The 14,147-nt window shown below is 45.3% G+C and overlaps 1 protein-coding gene across 3 annotated transcripts in view; it reads right to left on the reverse strand.

Annotated features, from left to right (window-relative positions):
• The window catches only part of STAB2 (stabilin 2), a 165,472-nt gene that overhangs the window by 46,472 nt on the left and 104,853 nt on the right, over window positions 1-14,147 (reverse strand). For all 3 annotated transcript variants that reach the window (XR_014313870.1, XR_014313871.1, XM_082739101.1), the window contains exons 36-43: window positions 14,063-14,119; window positions 12,975-13,070; window positions 10,435-10,630; window positions 8,940-9,035; window positions 5,468-5,513; window positions 4,576-4,652; window positions 2,391-2,516; window positions 564-637 (exon numbers count right to left, since the gene is read on the reverse strand). Coding sequence is in view for 1 of the 3 variants with exons in the window: in XM_082739101.1 (XP_082595227.1) it covers window positions 564-637; window positions 2,391-2,516; window positions 4,576-4,652; window positions 5,468-5,513; window positions 8,940-9,035; window positions 10,435-10,630; window positions 12,975-13,070; window positions 14,063-14,119 (768 nt within the window). In the remaining 2 variants the exon portion in view is untranslated. The remainder of the gene's footprint in view (window positions 1-563; window positions 638-2,390; window positions 2,517-4,575; window positions 4,653-5,467; window positions 5,514-8,939; window positions 9,036-10,434; window positions 10,631-12,974; window positions 13,071-14,062; window positions 14,120-14,147) is intronic.

Consider the following 14,147-nt stretch of genomic DNA (forward strand, 5'->3'; position numbering starts at 1 on the left):
TCTGCCCATTGGGAGACCTGACACTGAGGTCTGGGACTCAACAAGATCCCTAGAACATTCACTGGGGACTTCACCTCATCATCCAGTTTCTGAGGTAGGTGACTTCCTTGTTGTGCTGGTTGCAGCTGCAAAGTTCACTGTGTTAGGGAATAAATGACTGACAGAGGGCCTAAGAACACTGTCTTCTGCTGTGGCACATGCATTTCAGAGCCTCAAGCCAAAGAAAAAGTGTGGGATTCTGGACATCAGAAAGCCGCAAGAAAGGAGAGGATTGTTGGAAACTTTCTAGATGCTTCTGAAACCATGTTGTGTTGGCAGGCGTCTACATCTCTGCACTCAAGAAGCTCCTTCTCTCAAGAACCCTTTGTCCCCTCACTCCCACCATTTTTCATCCCCACAGAATGGCCTCTTTGGGAATTCGTCCAGAATCTCCCCCTACAGTGTTTGCTTTAGGCTGCTGGCCTCCACAGGTCTGTTCTCAGCCCCTCTCCCTCAGGCTGGGTCTGAAGACCCAGGAATTTGCCCCGAGGAAAACTGGGGGCCCTCAAGGGGGTGGAGCTCACCTGGTTGGGTCCAGTCTGTGTGCACTCTGCATTCTTGTGACAGCCACCATTGTTCTCCAAACATGGGTTGATCTCTTTAAAACAAAAAGCCAATACCTGGCATGAAATTCAAACCTCATTTTCAAGTAAAGACATCTTGAGGAAACAGTCGGGATGGCTAACTGAACAAGGCGAGCAGATGTCCAAGTGTGATTTGGTTTTCTAATGACTCTGTGGGAGAAGTAACCCAACAAGGAAGGTCCCAGATACCATTTCTCAAAGTCACCTCCTCTGGGCTGGGACTGTGCCAGCAAGGCATAGTCTGTGGGCTTGCATCTGTCCCTCTACTGAATGAATATGAGCACTTTGCAGCCAAGGACTTGAAATAATAGAATCTAGGAGTCTAATTCAACAGGCTATGAAGAAGAAATTTAGGAATTAAGAAAATCACTTGCAACTATCACAATATAATTGCTTTAGGGAAAAATCATCAGTAAAATCTCCATCTACGAGGACACTTTGGTGAGGAACAGGATATTTGCTTGGTGTTCAAATATCTCCCCATTGAATGCTTCTTAGTAGCAATGGGGAAAATCAACTGTCCCATGGAGAAATCAGATAGCACCTTGACCGAGTGGTCAAAATTAATATCGCAGATGAGAGACAGTTGGAAATAATAGCCTCTGGTGTGATATCCTGAGCAGGACACATTATCACTCCTGTGATATTGGGTCTGGAAGGCATTATCTCAGTATAATCATAAACAAGCATCAGACCAACCCCAAATGAAGGACATGCTATGAACAAGAAAGTTGGGGTGGTGGACCGTCTTCATCTAAAATGTCAATGTCATAAAAGACAAAGCAAGGCCGGAGAACCATCCCCGATTCAAGGCGATATGATGTCCATTCCTAACCTGGGTGCTGCACCAGAGGAAAAAATGCCCAAACAGGACATTATGTTATGGGGTCAACAGATAAAATTAGAATACAAATGGTAATTAAACAAACATCTTATATCAGTAGTAAATTGACTGAAGTTGGTTGGTAGCTGCTGTGGGTATACAAGAATTTACCCTTAATTCTCAAATATGCTCAGGTATTTAAGGGTAAAGGGAATATGATATATATAGTTTACTCTCAAATGGTTTAGGAAAAATATGTTCAGAGCAAATGATAAAGCAAATGTAGAAATACATTAATAATAGTGAATCCAGGTAAAAAGCAAGTGGGACTGCTTTTGTATTATTCTCACAACACTTGTGGCCATTTTTTTTTTTTAACAAGTAAAACGTCAAAAGTCAGACAACTTACTACTGCTTACCTTTAGAGTATAACCATGTGTAGCCATGAAGATAATGATTTGGGGGTACACTTATTTTCAGGGAGAGTTGTTCTTTCATACTGCTAAGCCTAAAAATACTATGGATCATAACAGAATTTTCATTCAAAGAAGTATGTGCCTCATAGCAAACTGGGAGTGATCTGACAATAGGGAGGGTGGTTATTTCCAGAATATTCTCTCCCAGCACATATGCATTCTCTAATTTTTCTACAGCGAGAATGTGCTCTTGTGTTAAAAAAAAAAAAAAGAACTAATAAATGTTAAAAAATTCAGTCACCACCACAGCGTTTAACTGGAACAGGTCTCTCCTTTTTCTCCTTCCCAGGTGATTTTTGGCCATCACACACCTTCATCCCGTTGCGGTCACATTTTCACACCCTCACGTATTCTTGCCCAGATATACTTAAAGATGATTCCAGAAGTGGCAGGTCCTAATAACAGGACTGGTGCCCAGGGCTCTGATTCTTGAAACTTGGCCACCGGACAGTGAGGGATGGTACCTACCGAGGCACACGATGCCATCACCTGTGTAGCCTGCCCGGCACACACACCGCCGACTTCCAGGGGTGGTTCTCCTGCAGTCAGCCTTGGTAGAGCAACCTCCGTTGCTGGTCTCACAGGCATTGATGGCTGTCGGAGAGAGATGGGATGCCCAGCAGAGCAGGAGAGGGAGGGGGGAAAAAAAAAAACCCAGTGATGCCTTTTGACTCGAGTGAGATGGAGGATACCTCAGAATGTCAGGAACTGGATTAAATATGAAGAGTTCAAAAGAACACAAATCCCCAGATGTCTTCCTTGGGGAATTCTACCAAACATTTAAAGGAGGATAAAGAGCCAATTTTCACAAACTCTTTCAAAACTGGAAGAGGGGAGAGAACTTCCCAATTCATTTATGAGGTCGGTATCACCCTGGGACCAAAGCCTGACAGAGTCGGCAGAAGAAAATTACAGACCAATATCCCTTGCGAATGTAAACACAAAGATCCTTAAGAAAATACTTGTAAATCAAATTTGGCAATATATAAAAAGAATTAAACACCATCATCGAGTGGGAATTTTGCAGGAATGAAAGGTGGCTGAACATTTAAAAATCAATTAACGTGCTACAGCCTATCAATAGAATTATAGAAGACAAACCGACATTGTCATCTCAATAGAAGGAACAAAAGCATTTGATAAAATTTCATTGCCTTTAATAATAGAAACTCAAAAGGCAAGGAATAAAAGGAAACTTCCTCTTAAGCCAATAAATGATGTCTATATATGGAATAGAACCGAGAGTCCAGAAATAAACCCATATACCTAAGGTCAACTGATTTTCCACAAAGATGCCAAAACATTTCAATGGGGGAAAGAAAAATCTTTTCAACAAATGATATTGAGACAATTGGGTCTTCCCATACAAAAGAATGAACTTGGACCTCGGCCTCACAACAGGTACTCAAATTAATTCAAAGTAGATCAAAGACCCAGATCTACTTGGAGTCCCACACTGTGACCTTGGACAAGCTGCTTAGTTAATATGAACCTTGGGGTCCACCCATCGAGGTTTATTCACAAGTTTAGAAACACCCATCTGATTATGTATGTGAAGGTGTTACACAAATGTTGGCTGTTCTATTAACTTGTGTCTTCTGCTTTTGCTGTTTTTCCAAAAGCAGAGGGCAAGAAAAACGTTCCAGTTGTTGTCCCTTTCCCGCAGTTTTCCCTGGCATACTGAGCACATCCCTGCTGTAGGAAACATCTGGGCCCTGGGTCAGGGGGCCTGCACACTGGGGCAATCCCCAGGAGGAGATGGTCTAGAAAGCAGGCTGGTAGGTTCACTGTCCAGCTCCACTACCATCTGGACTGAAGCCTGTCAGGACAAGCTGCATAAGAGGAAGATGATGCTAAGTGGTTCCACTTTTCTAGCACCAAATACGTGGTGGGCCCCATAAGAATATTGGCTCGCATTTATTGAGTATGCTCTGTGCCAAGACTGTTCTAAGTACTTCACAGGGATTAATCCAGGTTATCACCCAACAGTCCAGTGAGGGAGATTCTCTTACTATCCACCACTTGCAGATTAAAAAAAAAAAAAATCAAAACAAAACGATGCAAAGATCAGTCAAGCAACTTTCCCAAGATAGCACAAATGATAAGAACTTAGACTCAAACCCAGGAGGGTCTGATGCTAGGGCTACTTTAAGCTGCTGTCTCATCCTGCCGCTGTACAGAGAGGTCATTTCATGCCCAAACCACTCAGCAGGGTAGACAGTTTTGTTTACTTTGTAAGTGAACTAAGGTGGCTCAGAGCCGGTAAGAGACCCACCCAAAGCCACGTGGGTAGTAGGAGGAAGAACCGGGATTTAAGTCCTTGTCCCATTCCAGAGTCCCCATGCCTGGGCCACACCCTAGGTCAATCAAACCAGTGTTTTTAAAGTTCTCTAGGTGATTTCAATCATGGTCAAGGTCGTACACCACTGTTTGGAGAAGAGAACAGGTGCAACTGACCCACCCATTCCTAAGCCAACACATGCCCCGTCTGTAAATAGTAGTTTTCTTGCCATGGGGCCCCATCAGTGGCCCTGTTCCATTCAGGTAACCATCAGCAGCTGGTAGCGGCTGCCCATTCAGTCTGCAGGAACACAGACCTCTCAACAACTTGCACTAGCCTTGTGTCCCCCCAGCAGACCCGCTCCTCGCTTGCCTGTGCAAACTGTTCCATTCCCTTGGAATCCGGCTGTGCATTTGCAAGAGGCTGTACCGTCTGGATTGAGAAGGCAGCTGCAATGAGAAAGGGCAAGGGCTATTTGTGGAAAACAAACAAATAAGCGAACAAACAAAAAGCAACACTGTTCCCTTCATGGGCAGCATCCCAGCTCCCGCTCCCACGTGGCTCTTCCAGGTCTTGCCTAAGCTTTGGAAAGAGAGGTCATTTGTAGCACAGCCCCCGCCCCCCAGGGGCAGCTAAAACCGCAGGGTGTGCACATGGAGGCATCGGCCCAGAGATAGGGAGGGTAGCTACCCATCTTTAGAGAGCCACTTATGTCCTCGGAGCTGTGCTTTGCACATTACTTTGTAGAACATACACAATATCGAATAGCTCTAACAAGCAGATATTATTAGTCCCATTTTATAGATGGAGAAACTGAGGCTTAGAAGCATAAAGTAATTGACTCAAGGTCATGCAGACATGAAAAGGACAGAGGCCGATTTGAATTCAAGTCAAAGCCCCTCTGGGAGTTAGGAGTATGAAGCTGAAGTCTGAACAAGTAAGGCTTGGCGGTGAAGTGGGAGCAAGGTTGGATGAAGGTCAGGTGCACTGGCCTGCCCCTGGCTTCTATGAAAGGGTCCCTGTGACTTGAACTGGGAATAACAGCTGACATTCTTGCCAATAGGCCAAGTAACTCAGGGGACAGCTTGTTTAAAAGGCTGCATCTGGCAAGAGATGGTGGCCTTTTCAGAGGGAATTTTCATTTTATACTTGATTTTATCCTATCTCTTCAGAAAACGTCTCAGAAAACGATTACTGTGAGGCGGACGCTTCTAGGAGACCATCCCCTTTGCATCACCCCCAAAGAAAGTTCCCAGGTACGTACTTGGCGCTCGTGTGGCATATGCCATTGCAGTCATCTTTTGTGATCTCTGAAAAAGAGAACCAGTTGTTGGGTCAGTCCTTTCACACTCAACCTACCTCAAAAATGTTCTTTGAGTACTTGGTGCTAACAAAAGACTTAATTCCTCAAAAGTAATTTTATGCATCATGTGAACCATGTAAAGTTCTGTGACCTTGTGAAACCTCTTTTGCATGGGCTGGCCGGAAGCTCAGAGCCAAATGAGAAGGTCAGATATCCTGATGTTGGTCAGATGCCTACTGTGTGCCAGGCCCTGTGCCACACAGCGAGGCTGCAGGGACAGTAAAACGCAGTATCTTCCCTCAGGCTCTGGATGTCGATGCGTGTTCCTCCCTGGGGCCTGATTTTTTACTTTCGTTTATATTTTCATCATTTTATTATGGGGTGATATAAACAAGCAAAACCCAATTATAATGAATATTAAAATATTATTTTATTCCTATTGCATATGCAAAAATAACCCAGGGCCGGGCAGGCGCACAGCAGGTGCCTATTACCTATTAGCTCAATTCATTCCTAAGTTTCCTGGAACAGCATAGACTCTTGCCCTTGGATGCCCCCCTAACAGAGATTTCCCAGCAGGAGACGATCCAGAAAGAAATCATTAGAGATGAAGAGAGAGTATCTTTTGGGGAAAATGCTTGTGTTAAGAGCCTTTGGGATAGAATCTCATTAAAGCTCGTCGAGTCACCTAGAAGGTCTGGAAAGAGAGACTTGACTGTCAGAGTGGCCTGTTTTGCGTCAGAGGCAACAGTGAGAGGCTTCGTGGGCTGGAATGTGTGCAATGAGATTTTGTGTCTTTTTTTTTTTTTTAAAGATTTTATTTATTTACTTGACAGACAGAGATCACAAGTAGGCAGAGTGGCAGGCAGAGAAAGAGGAGGAAGCAGGCTCCCTGCTGAGCAGAGAGCCCAATGCGGGGCTCGGTCCCAGGACCCTGGGATCATGACCCAAGCTGAAGGCAGAGGCTTAACCCACTGAGCCACCCAGGCGCCCCAGATTTTGTGTCTTGATGTTTGCTCTTCCTTGAGCCTGGAAATCCCTTATCTTGCCATTCTCTGTTGGTTGAACTCCCTGTCATCTTTTAGGTCCTCCTCTCTGAAAGGTGCTCTAAATCTTTGAGAATGTCAGTGAGCAGGTAGTGGCGACATGCTGTGCCCCTTTGGGTGGGATGAGGTGCCCTTGTGTGTGGCCTCAGTGATGTCTGCCATGAGCTCGGGAGTGGGGCGTTTGCACCCGACAAAGGAGTTCTCTTCCTCGCTCTAGTCTACAGGCTCTTTCCTCTGTGCGCTCATGCCATTAGTGTTCGAACACTATTGAACATTTATTTCCACGTCTAGGCTGGAAACTCCTTGTGCAGGGTGTGCACGGAGACCAGCCTGGAAAACTGGGTGAGGGCCAACTGGTGAAGAGCCTTGTCCTCCTCCCTGCCAAGCAGTTTCTCTTGCAGGCAATGAACTTTCTCCTGGAGGCAACGAAGAACCATAGCAGGTTGTCAAGTCCGGGCAGGGGGTGGGAAGTAGAATCTGACCTATGACTATGGGCTGAATGTTTGTGTCCCCTTTCTCCTGTCATTCCATGTCTTGAAGCCTAATCTCCAGGGGGATGGTATTGGGGGTTGGGCCTTTGGAGATGGTCAGGTCATAAAGGTGGAGCGCTCATGAATGGGATGGGTTTCTTTATAAAAGAGAGCCCAGAGAGCACCCTGGCCTCTTCTGCTGTGTGAGGACATGAGAGATTGGCTGGCTGCAACCCAGAAGAGGATTCGCACCAGAACCTCATGGTGCTGGCACTTGATCTCAGACTTCTAGCATCCAGAACTGTGAGGGAGAAATTTTGGCTGCTTATAATCTATCTTGTCTCTAGTATTTGTTATAGCAGCCCGAACTAAGACATCTATGTTTTGGAAAGTTCTCTCTGGCAGCCGTGTGGAGGGTGCACTTGAGGAAGATTGGACAGAGGGCAGAGGGACAGATCCCAAGGCTCCTGCTGGGAGCTGAGCAGCAGGAGGGTTGTGGGGTTAGAAGAATGTGGACATGCTAGCGAGGGAGTGAGGAGGTGGGTGTGGAAGGCCTTAAGACCAAGCGGGTGGTGTCTAGATTGGGTGAGCATGTGGAGGTAGGCTGGGTCTTTCTCCCCAGTAAGGAAAGCAGGAAGAGTGAGCCTGGAGGTCCGTCCTTGGAGCACCTTGAGAAACATCAGTGCAGGGCTCCTGGCTGGTGCAGTCGGTTATGTGTCTGACTCTTGGTTTTGTCTCAGGTCATGATCTCCAGGTCATGGGGTGAGTCCAGTGTTGGTCTCTGGGCTCAGCAGGGAGTCTGCTTAAGTTTCTCTCTCCCTCTCTTTCTGCACCTCCCCTCCGCATTTTCTCTCTCTCTCAAACAAATAAATAAATCTTTAAAAAGAGGAAAAAAAAAAACCCCACATCAGTACAGTGTGGTTGGGGTTGGGGGAAATGGGCCTATTCAGATCCTGTCAGTGGGAAGTTAAATGGATGTACTCTCTGAGGGACAACTTGGCAATAAGCAGCAAACCCTTCACCCGAACTGCTAACTTTGATTCAGAAATCCCATCTCTAGAAATACTGAGGAATGAATTAGTTAGACAAGTGCGAAAGATGTAATTAAAAATGATATTTATCAATATTTATTCACATGGAGAGATATTCATGACATATTGTGAAATGAAAAAGTAGGCTGTAACGCTACGCCGAGTGTGGTCTCATCCACACGTTTATTACCTAGGAGAAGGATAGAAGCCTAATGTAAAATATTAATGATAGTTTGTTCCTGCTGTGGAAATGTATTTCTTATTTTCTTCTGCTTTCCTTTTTTTCTTTTTTTAAAAGATATATTTATTTGAGAGAGAGAGAGAGTGTGAGCTTGAGCAGGGGGAGGGGCAGAGAGAGGAAGAGGAAGAGAATCTCAAGCAGACTCCTTGCTGAGCGCAGAGACCCATACAGGGCTCGATCTCACCACCCCGAGATCATGACCTGAGCCAAAATCAAGAGTAGGATGCTCAACCAACTGAGCCACCCAGGCACCCCTGCTTTTCTTTATTTTACAAACTTTTTGTGGCAAATAGGGCTACTTTGGTTGCCCAAGGAAGTAATAAAGGTGTTATTTCTTTTTCCTTTTTAAAAAAAAAAATGTTATTTATTTATTTATTTGTAAGAGAGATGAGAGACAGAGAGAGACAACAAGCACTGGGGGGCAGAGGGAGAGGGAGAGACAGACTCCCTACTGATCAGGGAGCCCACCATGGGGCTCCATCCCAGAACCCCAAGATCATGACTTGAGCTGAAGGCAGACAATTAATGGACTGAGCCGCCTAGGCACCTCCTAAAAGTGTCATTTCTATTGTAGGAAGACAGAAGTGTAGCTGCTTGGAAGCGGGGCTAAGAACACATCATAAGGACTGAGAGACTTGCCCTTACCAGTATCGCAACTCACTCCCCGCCAGCCAACATCACATTCACAGGAGCCATCGCCCGAGGGTCCTTGGTTGCATCTCCCATGGACACAAGAACACTCTAAGTGGAAAAGTGCCCACAGATTATTAGCCCTCTGACCCGCGTTCTGGAACTCATTATCATTTACCATGAAGACACATTTCACATGAAGGGCACTTTACTCTCCCACCTGGTTCCAGAGAACCACTGTCTTTAACGGAGGGCTGGAATCATGGGAAGGGCAGGGACACAGGAGATCAAGTCAAATCATGGCATAATTTGATAGAGACTGTTGTGGGACCGTGTAGCACTGTGGGTTCACAACCCAAGCAGGGTGAGAGTGTCCTTAGCTAAGCATTGCAGAGGACCCAGAACTGTGTGCAACGCCCAGGGACGGAACCATGTTTGTTCCATAAGGCCTGTCCACTAGGTTTATATAAACCTGGGGAGGCACTGCTTTCTTTAACAATGTAGAAAAGCCGATTCCTTTGTTACGCAGCAGCACCTTGAGCCTCTAAGAGCTGGTGGAAAGCTTTGGATGCCTTCCTCTAAGAAAAACATGCAGATTTGGGCTTTGCTGGACCCCATGAAGGTCATGTACGAATCGCTGGTTAGGAAGACCTGCACGAGTGGAAGCAGAGGATGCTTCCAAATGACAGAAAGAGTCAGCACTCTAGTTGCAACGATATACGATATGGTCCAACTGTAATGATTCAATTATATATTGGTTTTGTCTGGCGTGGAACGCTGATGACCAAGCAGTGATAAAAAAATGTCCAATGTATGGTTTTTAGGGCAGGGTAGAAAAAAATGCCTTGTTTTCTCATCATGGATTAGGCAATTCCTCCCATGTGTGTGTGTCCTTGGGCACAAGGTCAGAGAAGGCAAACGGACGATGATTTTTGTGAAAACAGCTTAAAACATGTGGCTTGCTGAAGGTGCATTAATAGAATAGTCTTCAGGTAAAGGACTGCATGATTCAAGAGCAAGGATGTGGGACCAAGCAAGAGACGTATTCAAATCTCAGTTCTGCCTCCCACCAGGTGTGACCTTAAGGGAAGTCATTCCGCTCTGCCTTAATACACTAGTCTGTACAATGGGTACATAAGGTTCCTGTGTGGGCTACACCAGACACTGTGCACAAAGGGGCATTTCAAACTATCAAGCAATGTCCAAACTTGAGAGGCTGTGAGGATCCGTGTGCAAAGGCAAACACAAAAACATGCAGTTGGTTGGGGAAGATGAAGGAGGGGACTGGGGGTGGGTTGGTAGGTCCATTAGTGACTGCCAATATTTGGAAAACACTTGTTCTTTGCAAATTACACAACACCCACATTCTTAAAATTCACGTGTTAACGGAGGTGGGATTCCAGCCCGGCGGGTGAGCTAGGGCACTGAGGGTCCACTTCTCTGCCAGCCCTGGGGCTTCGCTCAGTGAGTGGGGAGGTCCGGCTCAGTGGGGAGGGAGGAGGGTGCGTACCTTGGTCGCAGTGGGGGCCATACTTGCCCTCCACGCAGGTCTCACAGGCCGTGCCTGAGAAGCCCTCTCCACACTCGCACACGCCTGTGCCGTTCACTCCGTCCAAGCAGATCCCGTTTCCAAAGCAGACGTTCTCAGCTCTTCCTGGGCAGGGCTGACACTGGGGACCGAAGAAGCCCGCACAGCATTCTCTCGTCTGAAACCAAGGGACAAGGCTGGGCTCAGACAAGGCCCCACCTCCATCTCCCGGGGTTCTGCCCTGGTCGCGGTCTGGAGATCCTGCGGGTGGGGCTGGGTGTGCACAGGAGCTTGGACAGCACCTGGAGGCCGCCAGGGGCAGGATGCAGTGGGGAGGCAGAAAAGAGAGAAAGGGTAACGACAAGGGAGAGATGAGGATGAAGACCAGCGGGAAAGGAGGCCGTGGGAGCAGAGTGAAGAACGAGGCAGCGGGCGGGACTGGAGGAGATTGTGCTGAGTGAAATAAATCAAGTGGAGAAAGTCAATTATCATATAGTTGCACCTACTTGTGGAGCATGAGGCATAACATGGAGGACATTGGGAGAAGAAAAGGAAAAGTGAATTGGGGGAAACTGGAAGGGAAGATGAACCATGAGAGACTGTGGACTCTGAGAAACACAGCATTTTGGAGAGAAGGGAGTGGGGGGATGGGTAAGCCTGGTGGTGGGTATTAAGGAGGGCATGTATTGCATGGAGCACTGGGTGTGGTGCATAAACAATGAATCTTGGAACACGGAAAAAATAAAGTTAAATTTTAAAAAATTAGGGGAAAAAAAAAAAAAAGAACAATGCAGCTGATACCAGCAGGGGGGGAGGGGGAGAAGCTAGCTGTCACCATCCAGGAGCCCCGCCCCTTCCTGGTGTGTTTCTCATCAGGGGAAGCCTTCCGCGTTTTAGAAGTAACTCTCTTGGGCGCCTGGGTGGCTCAGTGGGTTAAGCTGCTGCCTTGGCTCAGGTCATGATCTCAGGGTCCTGGGATCGAGTCCCGCATCGGGCTCTCTGCTCAGCAGGAAGCCTGCTTCCTCCTCTCTCTCTCTGCCTGCCTCTCTGCCTACTTGTAATCTCTCTGTCAAATAAATAAATAAAATCTTAAAAAAAAAAAAAAAGAAGTAAATCTCTCTCTTTTTTTTTTTTTTTGTAAATTTTAATTAAATTTTTAATTTTAATTCCAATAGAATTCACATAAAATGTTATATTAGTTGCAGGTACACCATATAGTGATTCAGCAATTCTATATAGTACCCAGTGCTCATCATGGTAAGAGCACCCCTTAATCCCCATCACTGATGGCTATATTCTTTTTTAAAAAACAGTATTTATTTATTTAATTTATTTGAAAGAGAGAGTGCACGCACATGCGCTCGTTCGCCTGCATGGTGGGGGGAGGGCCCGAGGGAGAGGGGGAAGCATGCTTCCTGCACAGCAGGGAGCCCAACACGGGGCTCTAACCCCGGATCATGACCTGAGCTGAAAGCAGAAGCTTAACCCACTGAGCCCCCCAGGTGCCCCAGATGCCTTTACCCTTGAGGGCACGAACACACATATGTCTGCCCCACTCAGTGCTCAGCTCTGGAAGTGCTGACACTGTCACCATACAGTGTTGCTACATGATTACTGACTATGTTCTCTATGCTGCATTTTTCATCTCTGTCTTATTTTGTAACTGGAAGTTTGTACCCATAATTCCTTTCATTGATTTCACTCATTCCCCCACCCACCTCAGGCAATGACCAGTTTGTTCTCTGTGTTTAAGAATCTGCTGTTTTTTGTTTGTTTGTTGTTGTTGTTTTTTTCTCATTGTTTTTTTTTTTTTTTGTTTCTTTGTTCCTTTGTTTTGTTCCACATAGAGAATTACCAAATCACTGTGCTGTACGTGTGAAACGAATATACCATCATATGTTAATTATACTTCATTAAGAAATAAATGGGTGAGCATAGCTATGTTCTGATAAAACATTTCTGGATACTGGAAAACAAGACCCCAAACCCGCACAGACTCTTCTGCAGCTCCAACCTCTGCAGCTTAAAGGCCCAACAGTCTTGCGTCTGTAGGATAGGCAGAGGCTATGGCTAGTCTTCTAGGGGGAAGAGGTAGGACAGGAAGTTCTAAAGAATTTTCCAGCAGATAAAGATAAAGAAATTTCCAGCAGATTCCAAAGCAGCAGTGCAGACAGGCTTAGCTTTGGGGTCCTACTTTCTAAACAAGCAGGTGCCCCTTCTCTTTCCTTAGGAAGCCGCCCATCTCCTCTGTCCCTGTTGTGACAATGAGGAAGTCCTCCTAGGCTCTCAGTCCTTTACCATGCAATTGAATAATGGAGCTTTTCCCAGTTTCCTGACATATGTGGCTGTCCAGAGTTTTCCTGCTACCTCCACTACCTTGCATGACAAGGACAATGAGAAGAGAAGGAGGAAGAGGAGAGGCAGAAGGAATCGACAGGAAGCCATCTGAAAAGTGTGACATATGATAAAACTTCCCCATGCTGCTGCAGGCATTAGAAGGACGATTCAACTGTTATACTCACAATGATGGTTTTCACACATTTTGCCTGGCACCCAATGAACAGGGATCGCTTGCCCATGAAATAAATGGTATAGATACATCGCCTCATCTCTTCACCCTGTGAAATGGAGATGATTACATCAGCTTTCGGGCGAGGGAGAAATTCCAGTCTCTAAGAGCAAGTAGGTGGAGGACGCATTGCTGTTTCTCCCACTGAAATGTTCTGGAAAGTGAGGGGGTTGTCTTCCTGGAGCTGTTTTGTAAGTAAGAAGACACGAAAACACACTATTGGCTGCCAGAACTGAACAGGTGGCGAAATCCAAATTATTATACCTTAAGGTGGTACTCTGTAAAAAGAACTTTCGTCTAGAGAATGAACTCAAGTTCGGGAGAATTGTAGAGCACATTAGATAAGATTATTCTGTAACAACAAGATTAAACTTTAGTGTGAGAATCAGCATTGGTATTATCAGAAATTCTTGTTCTTATGCTGTGAAAGGTGCATAAGCATCTATTTTTTGTGATGATTGGAAAGGTGCATAAGTATCTATTTTTTGTGATGATTGGAACATTATCAGAAGTGGCTTTCTCAATAAATAGCTACAAGGAACATTGGTAATTAATTCAAAGATATGTTTACTTCTCCCAAGTTTTCCATCTGTTTCTTAGAGAAAATTGTAACTTCAATTATAAAAGCAAATCAGGCAGGTGAAACTCATCCAGACAGATGTGGTTTTGGATATGGAGTCTGCCCTTCTCTGATAAGATTTCTTGCTCTTATCCTTAACAAGCTTCCAGGACTAAAAGATGTAGAAAGTGAAAAATCCCTTCCTGTATTGTATATTATATTGACTGATGTGAACCCCAGCTTCTATTTATGTATTAATTAAATTTGCTTTGGTTCAAACAAATGGATTCAAGACTTTAGAGAGATGTGTATATGAAGGTAAAATGAAATTAAAACCAAGTACAGGAATTGTGGGCAGTGAAAATGAGGTATGCTTGAGGTTCATTTTCTTTTTTTTTTTTTTTTTTTTTTTTAGGTTCATTTTCTAATTTGGACCTCCTGGGATCTGGAAACTACTTAACTAAAGCAAACAAAATACTTACTAGTTGTTTAGTTCCAACTGGGCAGACCGGTTGCTGGAGACACTTCCCACATTTTCCCTGGGTAAAACACAGAAAGGCAAGGTGA

Source organism: Mustela nivalis (assembly GCF_964662115.1).
Source record: "Mustela nivalis genome assembly, chromosome: 7".
NCBI classification, from domain to species: domain Eukaryota; kingdom Metazoa; phylum Chordata; class Mammalia; order Carnivora; family Mustelidae; genus Mustela; species Mustela nivalis.